The sequence below is a fragment of the Sinohyriopsis cumingii genome, chromosome 9, assembly GCF_028554795.1.
Source record: "Sinohyriopsis cumingii isolate HCF-2022 chromosome 9, ASM2855479v2, whole genome shotgun sequence".
Classification (NCBI taxonomy): Eukaryota; Metazoa; Mollusca; class Bivalvia; order Unionida; family Unionidae; genus Sinohyriopsis; species Sinohyriopsis cumingii.
In genome coordinates, this window is record NC_142969.1 from 58776986 (window position 1) to 58792924 (window position 15939).

General features: G+C 35.8%; 1 protein-coding gene across 1 annotated transcript in view; it reads left to right on the plus strand.

Moving 5' to 3' along the window:
* The window catches only part of LOC149791891 (contactin-like), a 158723-nt gene that overhangs the window by 29953 nt on the left and 112831 nt on the right, over nucleotides 1-15939 (plus strand). The window contains exons 3-4 of the mRNA XM_089970401.1: nucleotides 10143-10237; nucleotides 15063-15148. Coding sequence (XP_089826527.1) covers nucleotides 10143-10237; nucleotides 15063-15148 — 181 coding nt within the window. The remainder of the gene's footprint in view (nucleotides 1-10142; nucleotides 10238-15062; nucleotides 15149-15939) is intronic.

A 15939-nucleotide genomic window follows, 5' to 3' on the forward strand; every position in this document is an offset into this window, starting at 1 on the left:
ATATAGCGTTATTTGGTCATACATCCATGCATATACAGCGTTATATGGTCATACATCCATGGATAAACAGCCTTATATGGTCATAAATCCATGCATATACAGCGTCATGTAGACATAAATCTGTGCATATACAACGCTATTAGCTCATTAATCCATGCATTTATGGAGTTATATAGACATAAATCCATGCATATATAGTGTTATATGGTCATATTGGCTTCGTTGATGTTTCCGTGTTTCCTTCATGTTTAAGCAGTACTTTCATGGAAATTCGTTCTGATCAATGGACAATTAATATGTTGATAATTCTAGTTTGTTTATAGCAAGAGGTTCTTTCAAGTTATTTAGAATTGAATTATTTCTCACACGAGGATCTTAAAGTATATGCTTTATTCCTTACATGCAAACAAGGTATTATGCGAAGATGCAAGTACTTTAAACAGTATAAGTCTAAATTAAATCAACGTGACATGATCACGTATACTTTATTATTTTGAAACTATTTATGTGTGCATACTTCTTACTGAGTGCATACTTCTTACTGATGTCTGTTAGTAAGTAAAAGTTTCATAACATCTATGTATGTAGAAGCGCATTATAACACATCATCACAATAAGGGATATATGGTGCAAATTAAAGGAAATTGTTCGAAAAATGCAAGAAATTCAAAGGTTAAATAATTGCCGAAATCATTATTACGCGTAGAACATTATGTGCTCTCTCTCTCTCTCTCTCTCTCTCTCTCTCTCTCTATATATATATATATATATATGTATATATATATATATATATATATATATATATATATATATATATATATATATATATATATACACACATACATACATACATACATACATACATACATACATACATTTTCAAACACTTCCATACAACTTAGTTGTGAATTATAAAGCCCGACGTGTCCGTTATATAAATAAATTTTTACTCTAATCAATGCAAGACCACATGTATCACAACCTGCAAAATATCTATCAACCGCACATTGCATGGTTTCCCTTCGTTAGGTTCCCGTACCGCCAGCAGTTAACGCCGTAGAAACCAAACAACTATCCCTTAACACATGGAACTATTTTAACTACGCCACCTTAGGCCAGTAAAGCTATGGTTTCCAGGCACATTTCGCCAATACAACTGCATCACATTTGCCACCGTAGCGACATAAACGGTATCTTCCTAGTCCCTTCTTACTGATTCTATTGTGTAATTTACCGGTTTCCTACCGTAAATACTGCCACTGCAGTCACACTACCAATGTACACCAATAGATTTTAGTAGGGACTTTATTATTCCAGGGACACACATTCGGTTTTGACCTGAATTCACATTTAGTGAACCATGGCATCATGGAAACTCACTAACACTTTGCTCCGTGGCGTTTGCTCCTAGTAACTGGCTAATTATTTCGGGCAAAGGAATACTTCCATTGAACCGAACTCCAATGATCAGACAAGTACTCACAAAGAATTTCTTGAAATGGGGCGCTATAACCAAATGCGCATGCTCCAAATTTATTACATTACACCCATCTTTAAAAAGATCAATTCACCTCGAGTGATACAAACGTCACACTTTTGTGGTCTAGTCAAAACTGATGGCTTTCTCAAAATCAACCACCAATCCGATTGATGATCCCAAAACATGATAAAGACAAAACTCTGAATCAATGAACTTGTTCCTATTAGCCTGTCGCTCAACATCCGCAACTAAACTTTTTTCCTCTGAATCACTAATTGCTTATAAATAGACTAAATATTACCCCCCAAAAACCCCCAAACAAATTAACTAAGCTTAATCCAACATGAAAAGGTGCCAACAAGTTATTCGGATTCATACTCTCCCATAACAATCATCTGAATTCGCTGCAGGAAAGACTTCTCTACACATATGTCTCTAAGAATAAGACAACAAATGTAACACAGGACTATTCCTGTTTACCCGAAAAACTCAGGTCTAGAGTTTACGTTTCCACCAGGATACATGTCTCCCAATAGACCTTAGCCCGCCTGCGCACAATACATTATTCGACTCAGTCTCGGTTAGCCGATTCTATCTTCTTACACCTAAATCGCTACTAATGGACCGATGCTACAGCGAGCTAACATAGCCATAAGAAAACCTACTCCCCAAATCAAAAGTTTGGAACACCATCACATAAACGATTCAACTATAAAGTGGTGTGCAATACCATTACTTCATGCTGCTAATTAATTGACATGTGCTACGAATTGTCCTTCAGAACATCCCAAATGGACACTATTTCATCCAAGCAGACAATTCAAACTATGCATGATGGAACCCACATTGGACCATTACAACCGTCAAGATAGTAGCGAACAATTTTTAAAATACACTGTACGAAGCAATTTCCAACTGGCAGGTCGCTATCAGGTCAGTGACAATATAACACAGGAACCTTCGTGTGTTCAACGAGGTTAGATAATTCATTCTTCCGAGAATAGCACGTCTCTTATGAACCTCAAAAACAAGTCAACAATGACTTCAACGCCCAACTGACGTGACACACAGTGTCATCCACAGACCAACGCTATACATGACACTGCCGTCAAATAGCTGTTCACCTCAAGTACAAACTCTACAGGGACAGAAAAAACAGTCCACTAACCTCCAAACAATCATACATAATATCACCACCTTCCTTTGTCAATTTAACTCTGGTCTGCTTCACTCACAGCACAAATCAAACAAATATATATAATTTACTCAGGAATTTAGTCCTAAAACCGTAACTTGTAGAAAATAGGAGGAGCATATTTCAGAGCACCGGTAGTCAATTAGTAAACGTGATTGAACAATAATAATGAAGAAGATAACTGTTTTTTACTGTTTGTCTGATTAGTCGCGAAAACGAGGTAATTACATTTATATCAGCTTCTTTACTAGAGATTATACGGCAATCGTTGAATTTATCTGTACTTGTGTCGTCTAGTTATAATCTTGTATAAGTGGTTCTTCTTCCTCTGTGTTCGAGAAATAACAGTAGACATTCGTTCCATTATCTTGATATCATACATATGCATAAAACGTAATTAAGTTCTACTACTGACTAAAGAATAATATTATTACAATACCGCCTCCACCACAACAACACAAACTCCCAAATTATTGCAACCCCCCAAAACGGGAGATTAGTGCATGGAAAATACCAGTATGTATGTGAAGAAAACATAAGGTAGGATTTTATTGCACTTTAGTCAACGTCATGACCTATTGACCAACGTTACTGGAAGAAACTAAACAAGATGGCAATACCTCTATTAAGAACAAAATGGTTGGCTATTTTATTCAGTTGATCGCCATCCCTTAGTTATGTCTGTCAACGCATTTAGTTTATCGCTCTCGTAAAGTGTATGTATGTTATAACGAGATACACATAGACTTCGTGTGGTTAGAGTTTGGGACGAGCCTAGGCTCGAGCTCGAGGCTCAATTATTTTTGAGCATTTTCTGGGGCTCGAGGCTCAAGATCGAAGCTCGACGAGCTTCGAGCTTACGCCTAGAAAAAAGGATAATTTTGCAGCTTGCAATGAATGTAAGCAGACAATTTCATGTCCACAAGGAAACACTTCAACAATGCATCGACATCTGCTTAGCATTCATCATATTGACGTCAACAAGGATGAGTCTGAAATAGAGCCGAAGAAAATGAGAACAATGGATAACTTTGTTGTCAAAACTTCACTGAAAGAAATAGTCTCGAAACTCGCTGCAGTCGATGGATTCTCGATTTGGAAAATCACTCATTCAGAATTTATTCGTCAATCGCTGTCATTAAGAGGAATGAAGCTACCTGCTGATGAAAGATCGGTGATGGCCCTTATTCGCGATTTTGAAGAAAAAGTGAAGCAACAAGTCATACAGGACATTAAGAAAGAACTCTCAGAATCAAAGAGATTTTCAATATCATTGGACGAATGGACAAGTATCAGAAATCGTCGATTTCTCAACATCAACCTTCATACGGTCTCGTCAAAATGTATCAGTCTTGGTCTAGTCAGAATTGAAGGAAGTTGTAATGCTGAAAGAATGAACGAGCTCGTTGAGGAACATCTTAATTCTTTTGGTGTCTCATTCAGACAGGATATTGTTGCCTCTACCGGTGATGGAGCAAGTGTCATGATCAAGTTCGGAGAAAAATCGCCCGCTCTGTATCAAGCCTGCTTTGATCACGGATTGCATTTGGGTGTTACAAAAACTTTTTACAGTGAAAATTGCCCAGGTCAAGGAATTTCAGTTTTTCACGCGAAGAAACTGGACAGTCTGATGATTTCGATGAAAGCGACGATGAATTGAGTGCTGAAGAAGTTGAGATACAAAGCGAATCGTTAAATTTTTCAAAGGCTCAGCCATACAATCGGATGCGTTTAAAGCTAAAAGCTCAGAAAAATTTAACAAAGAACAACAACTGTTCCTCGACTGCAAAACTAGATGGAATTCCATGCTAAAAATGCTAGAAATCTTTATTAAATTATACGATGTCACCAATGAAGCGCTGAGTGAAATCGGATCCGAGCATCTCTTAACTAATTTGAACATAGAATTATTGAAATCCATAGTTTTGGCGTTGAAACCGGTTGAGGTTACTCTTAATGCTATGAGCGAAAAAAAAACAAAGCTTCTCTGAGAACCGCTTATGTTGCTATTAGCTTCATGAGGGAAAAATTGTCTGCACAAGGAACAGAGATCAGTCGTGCTCTTTTAGAAAATATTGATCATTACATCGACGGTAGAGTTAATCAACAACTTATGGATCTTATGATTTCTCTGCACCATTTGGATAATGTTCCATCCAAACCTTCTATTGAATTAGCAACAACTTTGCTGAAGCGGCTATTTCCATCGGCAAATACTGCAAATGAAGAAGCAAATGATGAGAAAATAACAATTAACCATAACGAGCTCTCACTTGAAGATGAACTTAGATTTCGATTGGAAGCTTCTAGCACTCAGGGATCTCTTCAAACCGATCGATTTAAGAAATTACGCCAAGAATTTTCCTTGTCAAAAAGTAATGGTGAACTGACTGAAAATTTGAGGCGATTTTCAGATGCCATCAGTAAAATCAAACCGACTTCATTTGATTCAGAAAGAGCATTTTCAGTTGCTACTAATTTCTGTACAAAATTGCGATCAAAGTTATCGGATAAATCTCTGCGTGCTCTTGTCTTTTTGAAATACTATTATATTAACAAGAATGATGTTTAAATAAATTATAAAGAAAATTATTTTTCGTACTACTCAAGCTCGAAAGCTCGAAAAAATTATCGAGCTCGAGCTCGAGCTCGCACGAGCTTCAAATCCCCGAGCTTTCCTATACTGGTGTTGTTACAAGCCATGCTGTTGTACAAGCCAAGCCCATCGGTACTAGAAATATCATTGTACAATTCTATTTGAAAACTTTCTATATTATACTGTTTCTTTACCTACCGAAAGTATTTTAAATGGTAAAAGCACAGCTAATTTAAAAAAATATATAGTTAAGTATATGTTTAGTTTCGCATTATTTAAAGCCCTGAAAAGAGGGTTGCCATTTTTCTGGGGTGTACATACTTCATATAGATAAGAAGTAAACTAGACATTCATAGACACAACAATTCAAATTCAATACATAAAAATCAGTTTTCAAATTTCAAAACGTGTGTGTTATAAAGGTCAGAAAGAAACTTGATCATCTTTTGAAAATTCAAATGATGCTATGAATAAAAGGTTACGATATAGTAACATTACAAATATGTATGATAACTATGCAGCACTTGTTAGTAGCAAGAAATGGACATATGAAGTGTCATACAGAATTAAAAATTGCAAACGTATTCGTTGGGTGAACAAATTTAAGTAAACAGGATTGCCATTCAAAAAACCCCAATATTATACATTGATGCAAATACCAAATCTTGTTACAAAGGAGGTACCCAAACTATCCTTCCTCAAGGAAACGAATTTCACTGCATTATTCACAATGCTTTTGACAAACTGAGATAAATCGATAAGGTAAGATTTATTTTTGTGAAGAGTTCCTCAAACATTGCCAGGTAAGTGACTATGTCAAGCAAAAATTGGGGAGTGACACACATATAGTAACACTCATCCCCAACTTCTGGCCTTCCAGATTATATTTTCTTTCTTAATGAGATATATATATATTTCCCAGACCCCAATTCAACAGATAATTTATGATTCTAACTTTCAGTAGACGGGTGTATACAATTGTCGGTAGCGATATTAAAGTGACACTGAAGATTATAAATAAATATAATAAAACTAAAGAGAACAGGTTAACATAAATATCAATAAATTTTCGAAGGTGGTAAAGAACTTTTCGAGATATGTCTGTTTAGAAGATTCAGGGACTTCTTCAATCTCGTTAATATTCAAGCGTTTTAATGATGTCATTCAAGAGAAAAAAGATTTTTATTTTTTTAAAAAAAACACAGCCATATTTGTATAAATTTAGAAGAACTGAAAATTAAACGTTAAAGGATTTTTTAAAAAATTATTTTCTTCCATTATCATCATTATTCTGACAGACCTTAGGCAAGTTTAAATGTTATGCTAAAATATATTGACAATGGAGACTTTTCTGATTAATTTCGCGAGAAACATTAGATTTGAACAAAAGAATAAATAAAAGCAAAACAAAAACGAAACAAAAGAAAGAACCCAAACCAGCTGAATATTCCTCTTCTATTTTTGTCAGTGATATAAGTGGCATTAATTCCTTTTCATGTACGAAATATTTACCGAAAGATGAATACTAATTAAAAATAAGAAAAACAGAAAGCGGATTTAAGCGCTGTTAAAGAAAAATTACATGAATTTAAATCAGTATTCCTCGTCAGTGATGTGATACAAATCAGGAAAAGCTAATAAGCTTCTGTTTGAGTTATCTACCCCTGAAAAATCGTAAAAATCCCGACAACTCTAAAACTATGTAACAGATGTTGATCAATGTTTCCTGGAAGGCGGAAAATCTAAACAGCTTTGCCATATAAATATGTTAATGACGTATGTTGATTGAGATAGACCTGTTAATCATGCAGCCAGTTTTGTTGTACCAGTTCCACACTCGAAATTTCGGCATTCTTAACTCCATATGGAGACCGCTCTGGTGGCCTAGTGATTAGAGCGTCCGCCTCGGATGCGGGAGGTCGTGGGTTCGATCCCCAGCCGAATCAAACCAAAGACTTACAAAAATGGTATTAAAAGTTGACTCGCTGGGCGTTCAGTATTAAGAGGTTAGTGTTAGGACTGGTCGGCCTGGTGTCAGGATAATGTGACTGGGTGGGACATCATGCTACATGTCTGCGGCATGATGCCCCAATGCTAGACAGCACTATAAACTGTCACACTGAAGACATCGTAGCGACATGACTGAAAAATTGTTAAAGCTACGTTAAAAATCCAACACACACACACACACACACACACACACACACACACACCCTATGGACTGAAATTAATGCCTTTTGGGATGAAAGGTTCGCTTTTACCTTCCAACGTTTAGTGAACACGATTACATCTGGTCTAGATAATTATGACGCTGACATAGATGACGTCATCATCCAGAACGACACATGGAAAATCACTTGAAAACCGTTTAAAAAAATTTTTGATAGACTCAATGATGCAAGTTTGACACTTCTTTTATGTAAAAATGACCTACCTTTGACGTACGTGTGTTACATTCCTAGGACATATCCTAGGACATATCGTGGGATACGGTCAAGTGTAACCTTTATAAGTTAAGGTCAATGATATTGTTAATTCCCCGTGCGTATGAGTACAAAGAAACTGAGACGATTTTTCGGTATGGCTAGATGTTATCGGAAAATTTGTTCCACATTTTCCATATCTGCAGAACCCCTCACCTATTCTTTGAGTAAGAAAACCAAGTGTCTTTGGTCTGAAAAATGCCAGGAGGCTTTTGTCAAGTTAAAGGCCATGCACCAGCTCTTTCAGCTCCAAATTTCAGTCAATCGTTTAAAATGTCTGTTGATGCAAGTGATATTAGGGTTGGTGAAGTATTTATTCAAGAAAACCAAAATGGTGTAGATCATCCAGTGTGCTATTTTTTTATCGACAAAACTAAGCAAGCACCGGAGAAATTATTCCGCAATCGATAATGAATGTTTAGCCTTGATATTGACTTTGCGATACTTTGAAGTGTATATTAATTCATCTACTTCTCTTCTCATTGTATTTAATGATCACAACCCCTTACTTTCATTAAGAAAATAAAAAGGAAAAGTCAGAGATGTTCAAGGTGGTGTTTGATTTTGCAAGAATACAATGTTGACACCATGCACATCAAGGGAGAAGATAATTTAATTGCAGATGCACTTTCACATGTATATTATGTTGCTTCATGTATATTTTATGTCATTCATAAGACTTCATCTTGTGTAACTGTAATCAACGTATATATGAATATGTAAAAGAGAGCTTTATTGCTTAAATCAATCTTTTTCGTTTTGAGGAGAGGATTTATATATATTCAATTTGTATTATTTGCTGGCTTTTCTTAATGGTTGTACGTTATGTATATCTGTATTTTGTACTTGATCTTGTCTAAAATGGAGTTGATGTTCTACCTGACAACTGACGTTTATTTTGTAAACATCATAACACATAGTTAGCATTTCTCTGTGAGTGTAGATTAAACATTCAGACCAATGGAGGTAAACATGTTTGTTTGGATTTGGGTCTAGGACATCTGATTTCCACCTGAAAATTCCTAAATTTGTTGACAACTTGAAATGTTTTATAGAAGAGACTGTCCTACATCCTGGCTGTATTATTGCTTCTTATCTTTGAATTTAATGTTGTTTACATGAGAAATTACCCATTCGTGTCTTAACATCTGTATCAGAATCAATCTTATTGCTGTGTTCAGTTTCTCATATGAGTGGATTTATTTATCCAAATAAGTATTCACTGGAAATAGAATGTGCTCATCCAATAATATTCTTGGACTCAACATTAATTTGGAATTATAGTTAATTCAAACATGGACAATTTTGGATTATATTATCGTGATACATAAAAAGCTGTAAGTTCTTTTTAAATGTTTACTTTGTATCGTAACAAAATACTACAGAGATACTGCCTAAATATGTTGAACAATGTTTTTTCACGAGGGTGATATTTTTGCTCACTAGTGGTTTCTAATGAGTTCAAGGTGTCGTCTTGTAAGATCTTACGCGCGCGTGCGTGTGAGTGTGCATCTTCAAAATGTACTTCCATGCTCATATTGATGTAAATATTTTGAAGGTGTGTATTTATTTTTTTTAGGATTTTTAGCTTCCATTATGACCTGCTTTAGTATATTATATAGACTGAGAAATAGTAAGTTTTGTTACTTTGTTGTTTTCTTGAAATTGTTTTTTATTAAGGTTTTGTTTGAATATTTCCATCTAATGTAAATATGTTTTATGTAATTAAATACTGTATGCCGCCTTTTGTGAGATTTTAAAACAGTTTCTTTCGTTGCTCTTTTTATTTTAATTCACGGGGCGCGCTAAAATGATAACTGGGTAATAATTACTCCGTCTGAAAAACGCCCAGGTCTTCCTGTCAATGACCACCCACCCCCACCCCCAAAAGAGAGAAAAAACCCACATGGAATAAAACCTATAGCAGCCTCTGTAGGATATGAATGTGTTTCGTTTGCCAAATGACGTCATATGCAGGTCTAACAGCGTCAATAAGGTGACTCGGTTAAGATGACGTATTCTAGGCATCAACGTTCCCATCTTTGTTTTCTCAAGCATTTCTCAGAACTTTCTTTTACTGAACTTGGGCAAAAAACTCCACAAAGCTATCAGACGATTTTTTTATCCGGTTCTCTTTTTTACGTAGGGTACTACAGAATGTGACTGAGTTCTCCGCCATTTTTTGTGTGGATATTTCCCATTATTTGCTGCATCATTCCCTCTATTTCAGAGGTGGATTTTGATTGAAAAGTCAGGAATGTTCGGACTGGGTAATTTCGTTGCGGTACATGTACTACTTTTCTTCTTTTGACGGTAAGAGTAGATTTTGTAGTTGTTATAGTGATTGGTCAATATTAGCCTATCATTTTCTCCGTTTTCTTTAATCAGATTGTCCGCCGTCTTGGATAACATTTGATCAGCATTGTTACAGTTTCGTTTTCTACCCGAATGGAGAATACGACACAGCCAAGGCTGAATGCGAGGTAGGAAACTGTTCTGTACTTATGCATCACGTAATCATCTGGATTTTTTATTCTTCACAATAATGAAACAATCTTCATTTGTGCTATCAATTAATAATCAATTTAGAACTACAGTTAACTTTATATCTATATCTATAAACAGCTAACTGTTTCCTAACAAAATATTGCATGTGCATTAATGAATCTCTTGCAATTTGTTCAGTTCTGAAAATACACGGTCTTTTCGGTCTCTTGGATGCTGGGAAACATTCAATAGAACTTTACAAAGAGACATAGTTCATATTGTTATTCCAAGAAAATAGTTGTCAATCAAAGCGATTTTCTAGTGATGACAGTGTGCACTAACACCGTTCAACAATTTAATGCAGTGGATATTAAATTATATATATATATATATATATATATATATATATATATATATATATATATATATATATATATATATACAATAAACTGACAACGAACAGTGCAAAACTTGTATCTGATCAACCTGAGTACTTTCGACTCTTAACGAGACTTTTTCAAATACAGAACATAGACAAGACAAACAAATAAAACACAAAAACCGGTGTGTTTGTAAAGTGTTGCTAGTCAGATACTAGTTTTGCACTGTTCATTGTCAGTTTATTGGATTTATGTCAATCAATCCCTGACACACGTGATCCCTTGCTGGATCTAGTGCACTTGAAAGGTCTGTTATTCGCTATATGATTTGCATTTGTATTTAAAATAGTGTGTGTGTGTGTGTGTGTGTGCGTGCGTGTGTGTGTGTGTGTGTGTGTGTGTGTGTGTGTGTGCAGAACATGACTTTACTCGAATAACTCACCAAATCCCTGTGTAAAGAACTGTGAGGACTTGGAAAAGTAGAAACTACAGAAATCTCTAACCAAGACCGATTTGTTCCCCAGTGCAATATTAATTTCAGAAGTTCTATTGTATGAGTATACACATGCTCGTTTATGCTGTCAAATATTCAAGCACGAAGCGAGAGTAAAGCTAAGAGTCGTCTTGAAGAAGTTCCAGTTTGCACATTGAATATTATATGTAAGTTTTACTGGGGTTTGGTCTCAAAGTCAGAATTATTGATACATTTTAATACCATGTGATCAAATTGTACCATGTGGGCTTTAAGGGCATTTTCATGCATGTGATGTCATTTAGTAAATAATGTTCATGTATATACATGGAGGCTGAAAGAAATTGAAAGGTGTTTTGGGCATAAAGGACAAAGCATGTTACGCGTGGAGAGTGACGCCCTTGTTGGGAGAAAGACGTTATTAACTAACCAATTGGCTTCACAACACAATTATTTTCTTCTAATTTAGCACGAATTATTTATGGCTAACATGAATGTGCTAAGTCTCCATAACTGATTGACCAGAGCTCTATGGCTTTTTGCTGTACATTGCCGACCTTAGTTCAATCACAGGAGTCTGACGTTTTATCAATAAAGTACGGCGAAATCTGTGACAATATGAAATCCCCTTATCGGTAATATAAATAAACACAAGGAGTGCAAGCGTGACCACAACCCTTCGCTCGATTCGACTTTTTCTCACGCGTCTTTTATCGCTTCAGAATCGCAAGAAGACTGAAAAACTACACATATACATTCAAAAGACAGTAACGTACCAACGCATATCTCTTAAATGACCATGTCCCGAATCCAATCCGGCGAATTAACCTTTATTTTCACCACTACGGTCGAAATCCCATTCTAGCAAAATCGGCTAGACGGAAGTAGCACATTCTACCAGTTTCTACCCTGCAGTAAATATGCCTTAGGGTCTAATAATTGTACCGAACACGGCGCAGAATCTGTGTTATCTTTGAATATTAGGGAAATGTATGACGGTTGATGACGTCATCAACCGTTATTTCTACTATCAAAACTTTGACTACATATTTCTGTTCTGGAAATTTAAATAAAATTATAAAATGATACAATCTGAAATACAAATCAAGATAAACATTTTATCTTTTCATCATGTTATTCACCATAGAGTGTGATATGTTAAACAAATTTGGTTGTCAGCTTCCTCCAGAAGGTGTACTTATAAATATATGCCACCACAGATGGCGATGCTAGATCAAGCCAAGGGTTTAGACTATGCCCTTTGATCTCTTGATCCTATGTGGAAGCACACTTATTTTTCTTCTATTTTATGTATAAGCATTCAAAACTATGCCACATTTATCGTTGCTGATAAACTTGTATCGATTTTTGTTATACATTAACCCACCTTAGTTCAATAATTCCTGCAAAGTTTCATCATAGGTTAAAATGCTCCTTTTTGTGTTCTACTAATGCAAAACAACTGACGTAGAGGAAATAACCGAAAACGCGCCTGCATGACACAGACAGCGCTAACATTTTACATCCTGTTATTTTCATTAAAATTAGCAAATGCAGCTTTCTCTATAATTTCATAAAGTGCCAGGTCTACCCTTTCATAAATAATGCAGTAAGTAACTCTATCACATAAGTCACAGACAAACATACCGTGGAAAAAAACACTTTTTCTTCTGAATATATTCTTAATTTTGGTCAATCGCCGGTGGTTGGTGGTGGTTGATGATAGTGGTCTGAGACCAACTGGGATACGTATATTTTTCAAACTGTACTATCATCAGCAAAAAGTTATTTACATACCGGTTGCAAAGTGGGCATTAGAGATTGCCACAATTCGAATCGATAACATTCTGCATTTTCTGGAAGTGCAGGTACGGACTTTTAATATGCAGCATGCTGATTGGTGAAAATGGTTCACGTTAATTGATTATTCTTTAGAGTAAGTGTTGTTCGGAGGGTAGTACTAGAAATATAAAATAAGTGAAACCCTGAGATCGAGCTCGTCATCGCATTGCATTATCTCTCAGTATCATCGTGATGCAGTGCTGCTCGCCGTTGGCTTGCGCACTTGCAGACTTCGCATTGAACAGCACTTATCTTGCACTAAAGCGTTCCTCAGATGTTACATTAACATGCTCAATGATTTGCAGACTGTTGCCATCCTAAATACAGATACTAACACAGAACTTAGACAAAGTATATAGATACAAACCTTCTTCCATAACACCACGGGTAAAACCCCGTACAACAACGGATTTCCATCCGGCACCCAGCTGGTTCAGCAGCCGACATCAGGAAGCCTTTTAGAAAAGCTCATGCTTGTACTATATACCGTCGTATGGGTATACAGTGGATATAAAACTGCAAAGGTAGTTCTATGAGCTTGCAATACTATATGCTTGAAAAGATGGAAATAAATGTAGAAAGTATACAATATAAAAATAGTAAATTTACTTTGGTAATGCTTTGATTTAGTTTCCATTTGTTGTGTTGTCTCACTTTTGTGAGATATATTTTTGAAAACTGGGCGATAATCAATGTACGATATGCCCAAAGATTTAGTCTTCTATGGCATATATTTAGGCTTTTAAAAAGATCCTCATTGATCACCAGTGAGGACGCACATAAATAAAATTAAAATTGGTCTTGTCGTTTTGCTATTATTTCAAGCTACTTCAAATTATACAAGTTGTCATTGGAATCAATTTCGAGGCCACAGCTAAAACAAGAGAATGGTCTACAAGATGTCAGAAAGTGAATTCAGTAGAAATAATCGTAAACAAATTGTGGCGTCATACGAAAATGATAAAGACAGAACAAAATGACATGCACAGTCAAGTAGCTCATCATTCCATCGCGGGTCAGGCTATACATTTTTTTAGACCGAGAATAGAGATTTACTGCGAACAGCAAAGTGTTATTGAATCAAATTATCCATACACTTGGTGTTGAATGAAATCTGTTTGCACAAGGATATCTATAATCAACTGACGATCTTTAAAATGACTCAGACTGCCTCCGTGTATATATTGAAGGATTAAAGAGTGGAGATGAAGACTGTATTAATTGTACTATTGTATGCTGGGCCATGGACATGATTTGTAGTCCCTAGGAAAAATTCTCCAGCAGGTCGTTATGAATTACAAATTGTGACAGCGGTGGGCCCCATGGCCGTTTTGTGAATCTGGAACTTTGTCTTAGTTGTCCCACCGTGTCCGCGGCCTGATCATATCCATTCTTTTAGATTTATAGGTATGACAGGTACAGGTGTGCTTTAGCATATAGAGTTAGTCATAGACAACATGTCTGATCAGGCAATAAACTTTTTAAACCTTGGGATCGTCTGTCGGTCGCTGTCAGTGCCGTGATATTATGTTTACGTCACGCATTACTCGTTCTAAAATACCATTTAAAAAACATACTTCTTTGCTCAGTCCATGCCAGTTGGGCCATTCAGTGTAGTAAGTTATGTCTGTTTTCTTTTGGACAAAAATAAAACAAAACAAGGCTTTGTAAAGTCGTTGACCGCAGGAATGATTTCAAACAGTATCGGCCCATTCCATTAATCGCAACTCCGTCCACTATACTACTATACTTTGATGCATATAAGTAAAGCTTCGTATTTTCTGCTCTCTCTCTCTCTCTCTCTCTCTCTCTCTCTCTCTCTCTCTCTGTGTAAGAGTGTGTGTTTTAGAGAGAGAAACTTCTCGACACGCTTTTTGAATGATACTGCTACAAACATGTTTTTAAATCCTAATATATATATATATATATATATATATATATATATATATATATATATATATATATATATATATATATATATATATATATATATATATTTGTTTCGTTTACTGATTAGGATAGATTAAACAGGAAATACGTACGTTCGATGCACTATGTAACTTTTAAACAAATTTTAAAAATTTTAAATCCTTTTATTAAATAATTATTATTACTATTTTATTTTAGAAACACGGTGCCTCGTTAGTGTCAGTAAACACGGCAGCAGAACACGACTTTATCTCGAAACAGCTTCTTCAGCAAGATATATCAAGGTAAAACATTACTGAAATAAAATTGGACGTACACACACACACACACACACACACACACACACACATATGTATTTATTTATTTCGGCAGCTCCACTATACTACACCAAAAGTATTTTTTGTAACTTGAGACCTTTGAAATTTTAATCAATGGAGTACAAAACGGTTATATTTTTTTAAAGAAAAGCTCAGATAAAGAAAAAACGCAAACACACAACTAAAACCATATCAAAATACACAAACGTTGTTTCTTCTAAAATATCCCTATGTTATAACCAACCAATTTGATGTTATTGTCAACAAAGTCGTCGTATATATGATGAGACATTTACAGTGATCGCTCCGATGGCCTAGTGGTTAGAGCGCTCGCCTTGGATGCGGGAGGTCGTGGGTTCGATCCCCGGCCGCGTCATACCAAATACTTACAAAAACGGTACTAACAGATGCTTCGCTCGGCGCTCAACATTAACAGGTTAGTGTTAGGACTGGTCGGCCTCGTGTCAGGATAATGTGACTGGGTGGGACTACTTGGTACATGTCTGCGGCATGATGCCCCAGTGCTAGGCATCACTATAAACTCCCACACTGCAGACGTTAAAAATCCAAATCACACAGATACATATATTTACATCTATATATACTGTCTATACTCAAAAAACACGTTTGAAAGACAAACATACATTAATCATGAGGCATGCACCACAGTCCGAGATCAAACAAAATAAATATTAAATTAATTGGATAGCAAATCCAGTCGCAAAACAATTATTTTCATTTTTTGTCAGATCGACCAC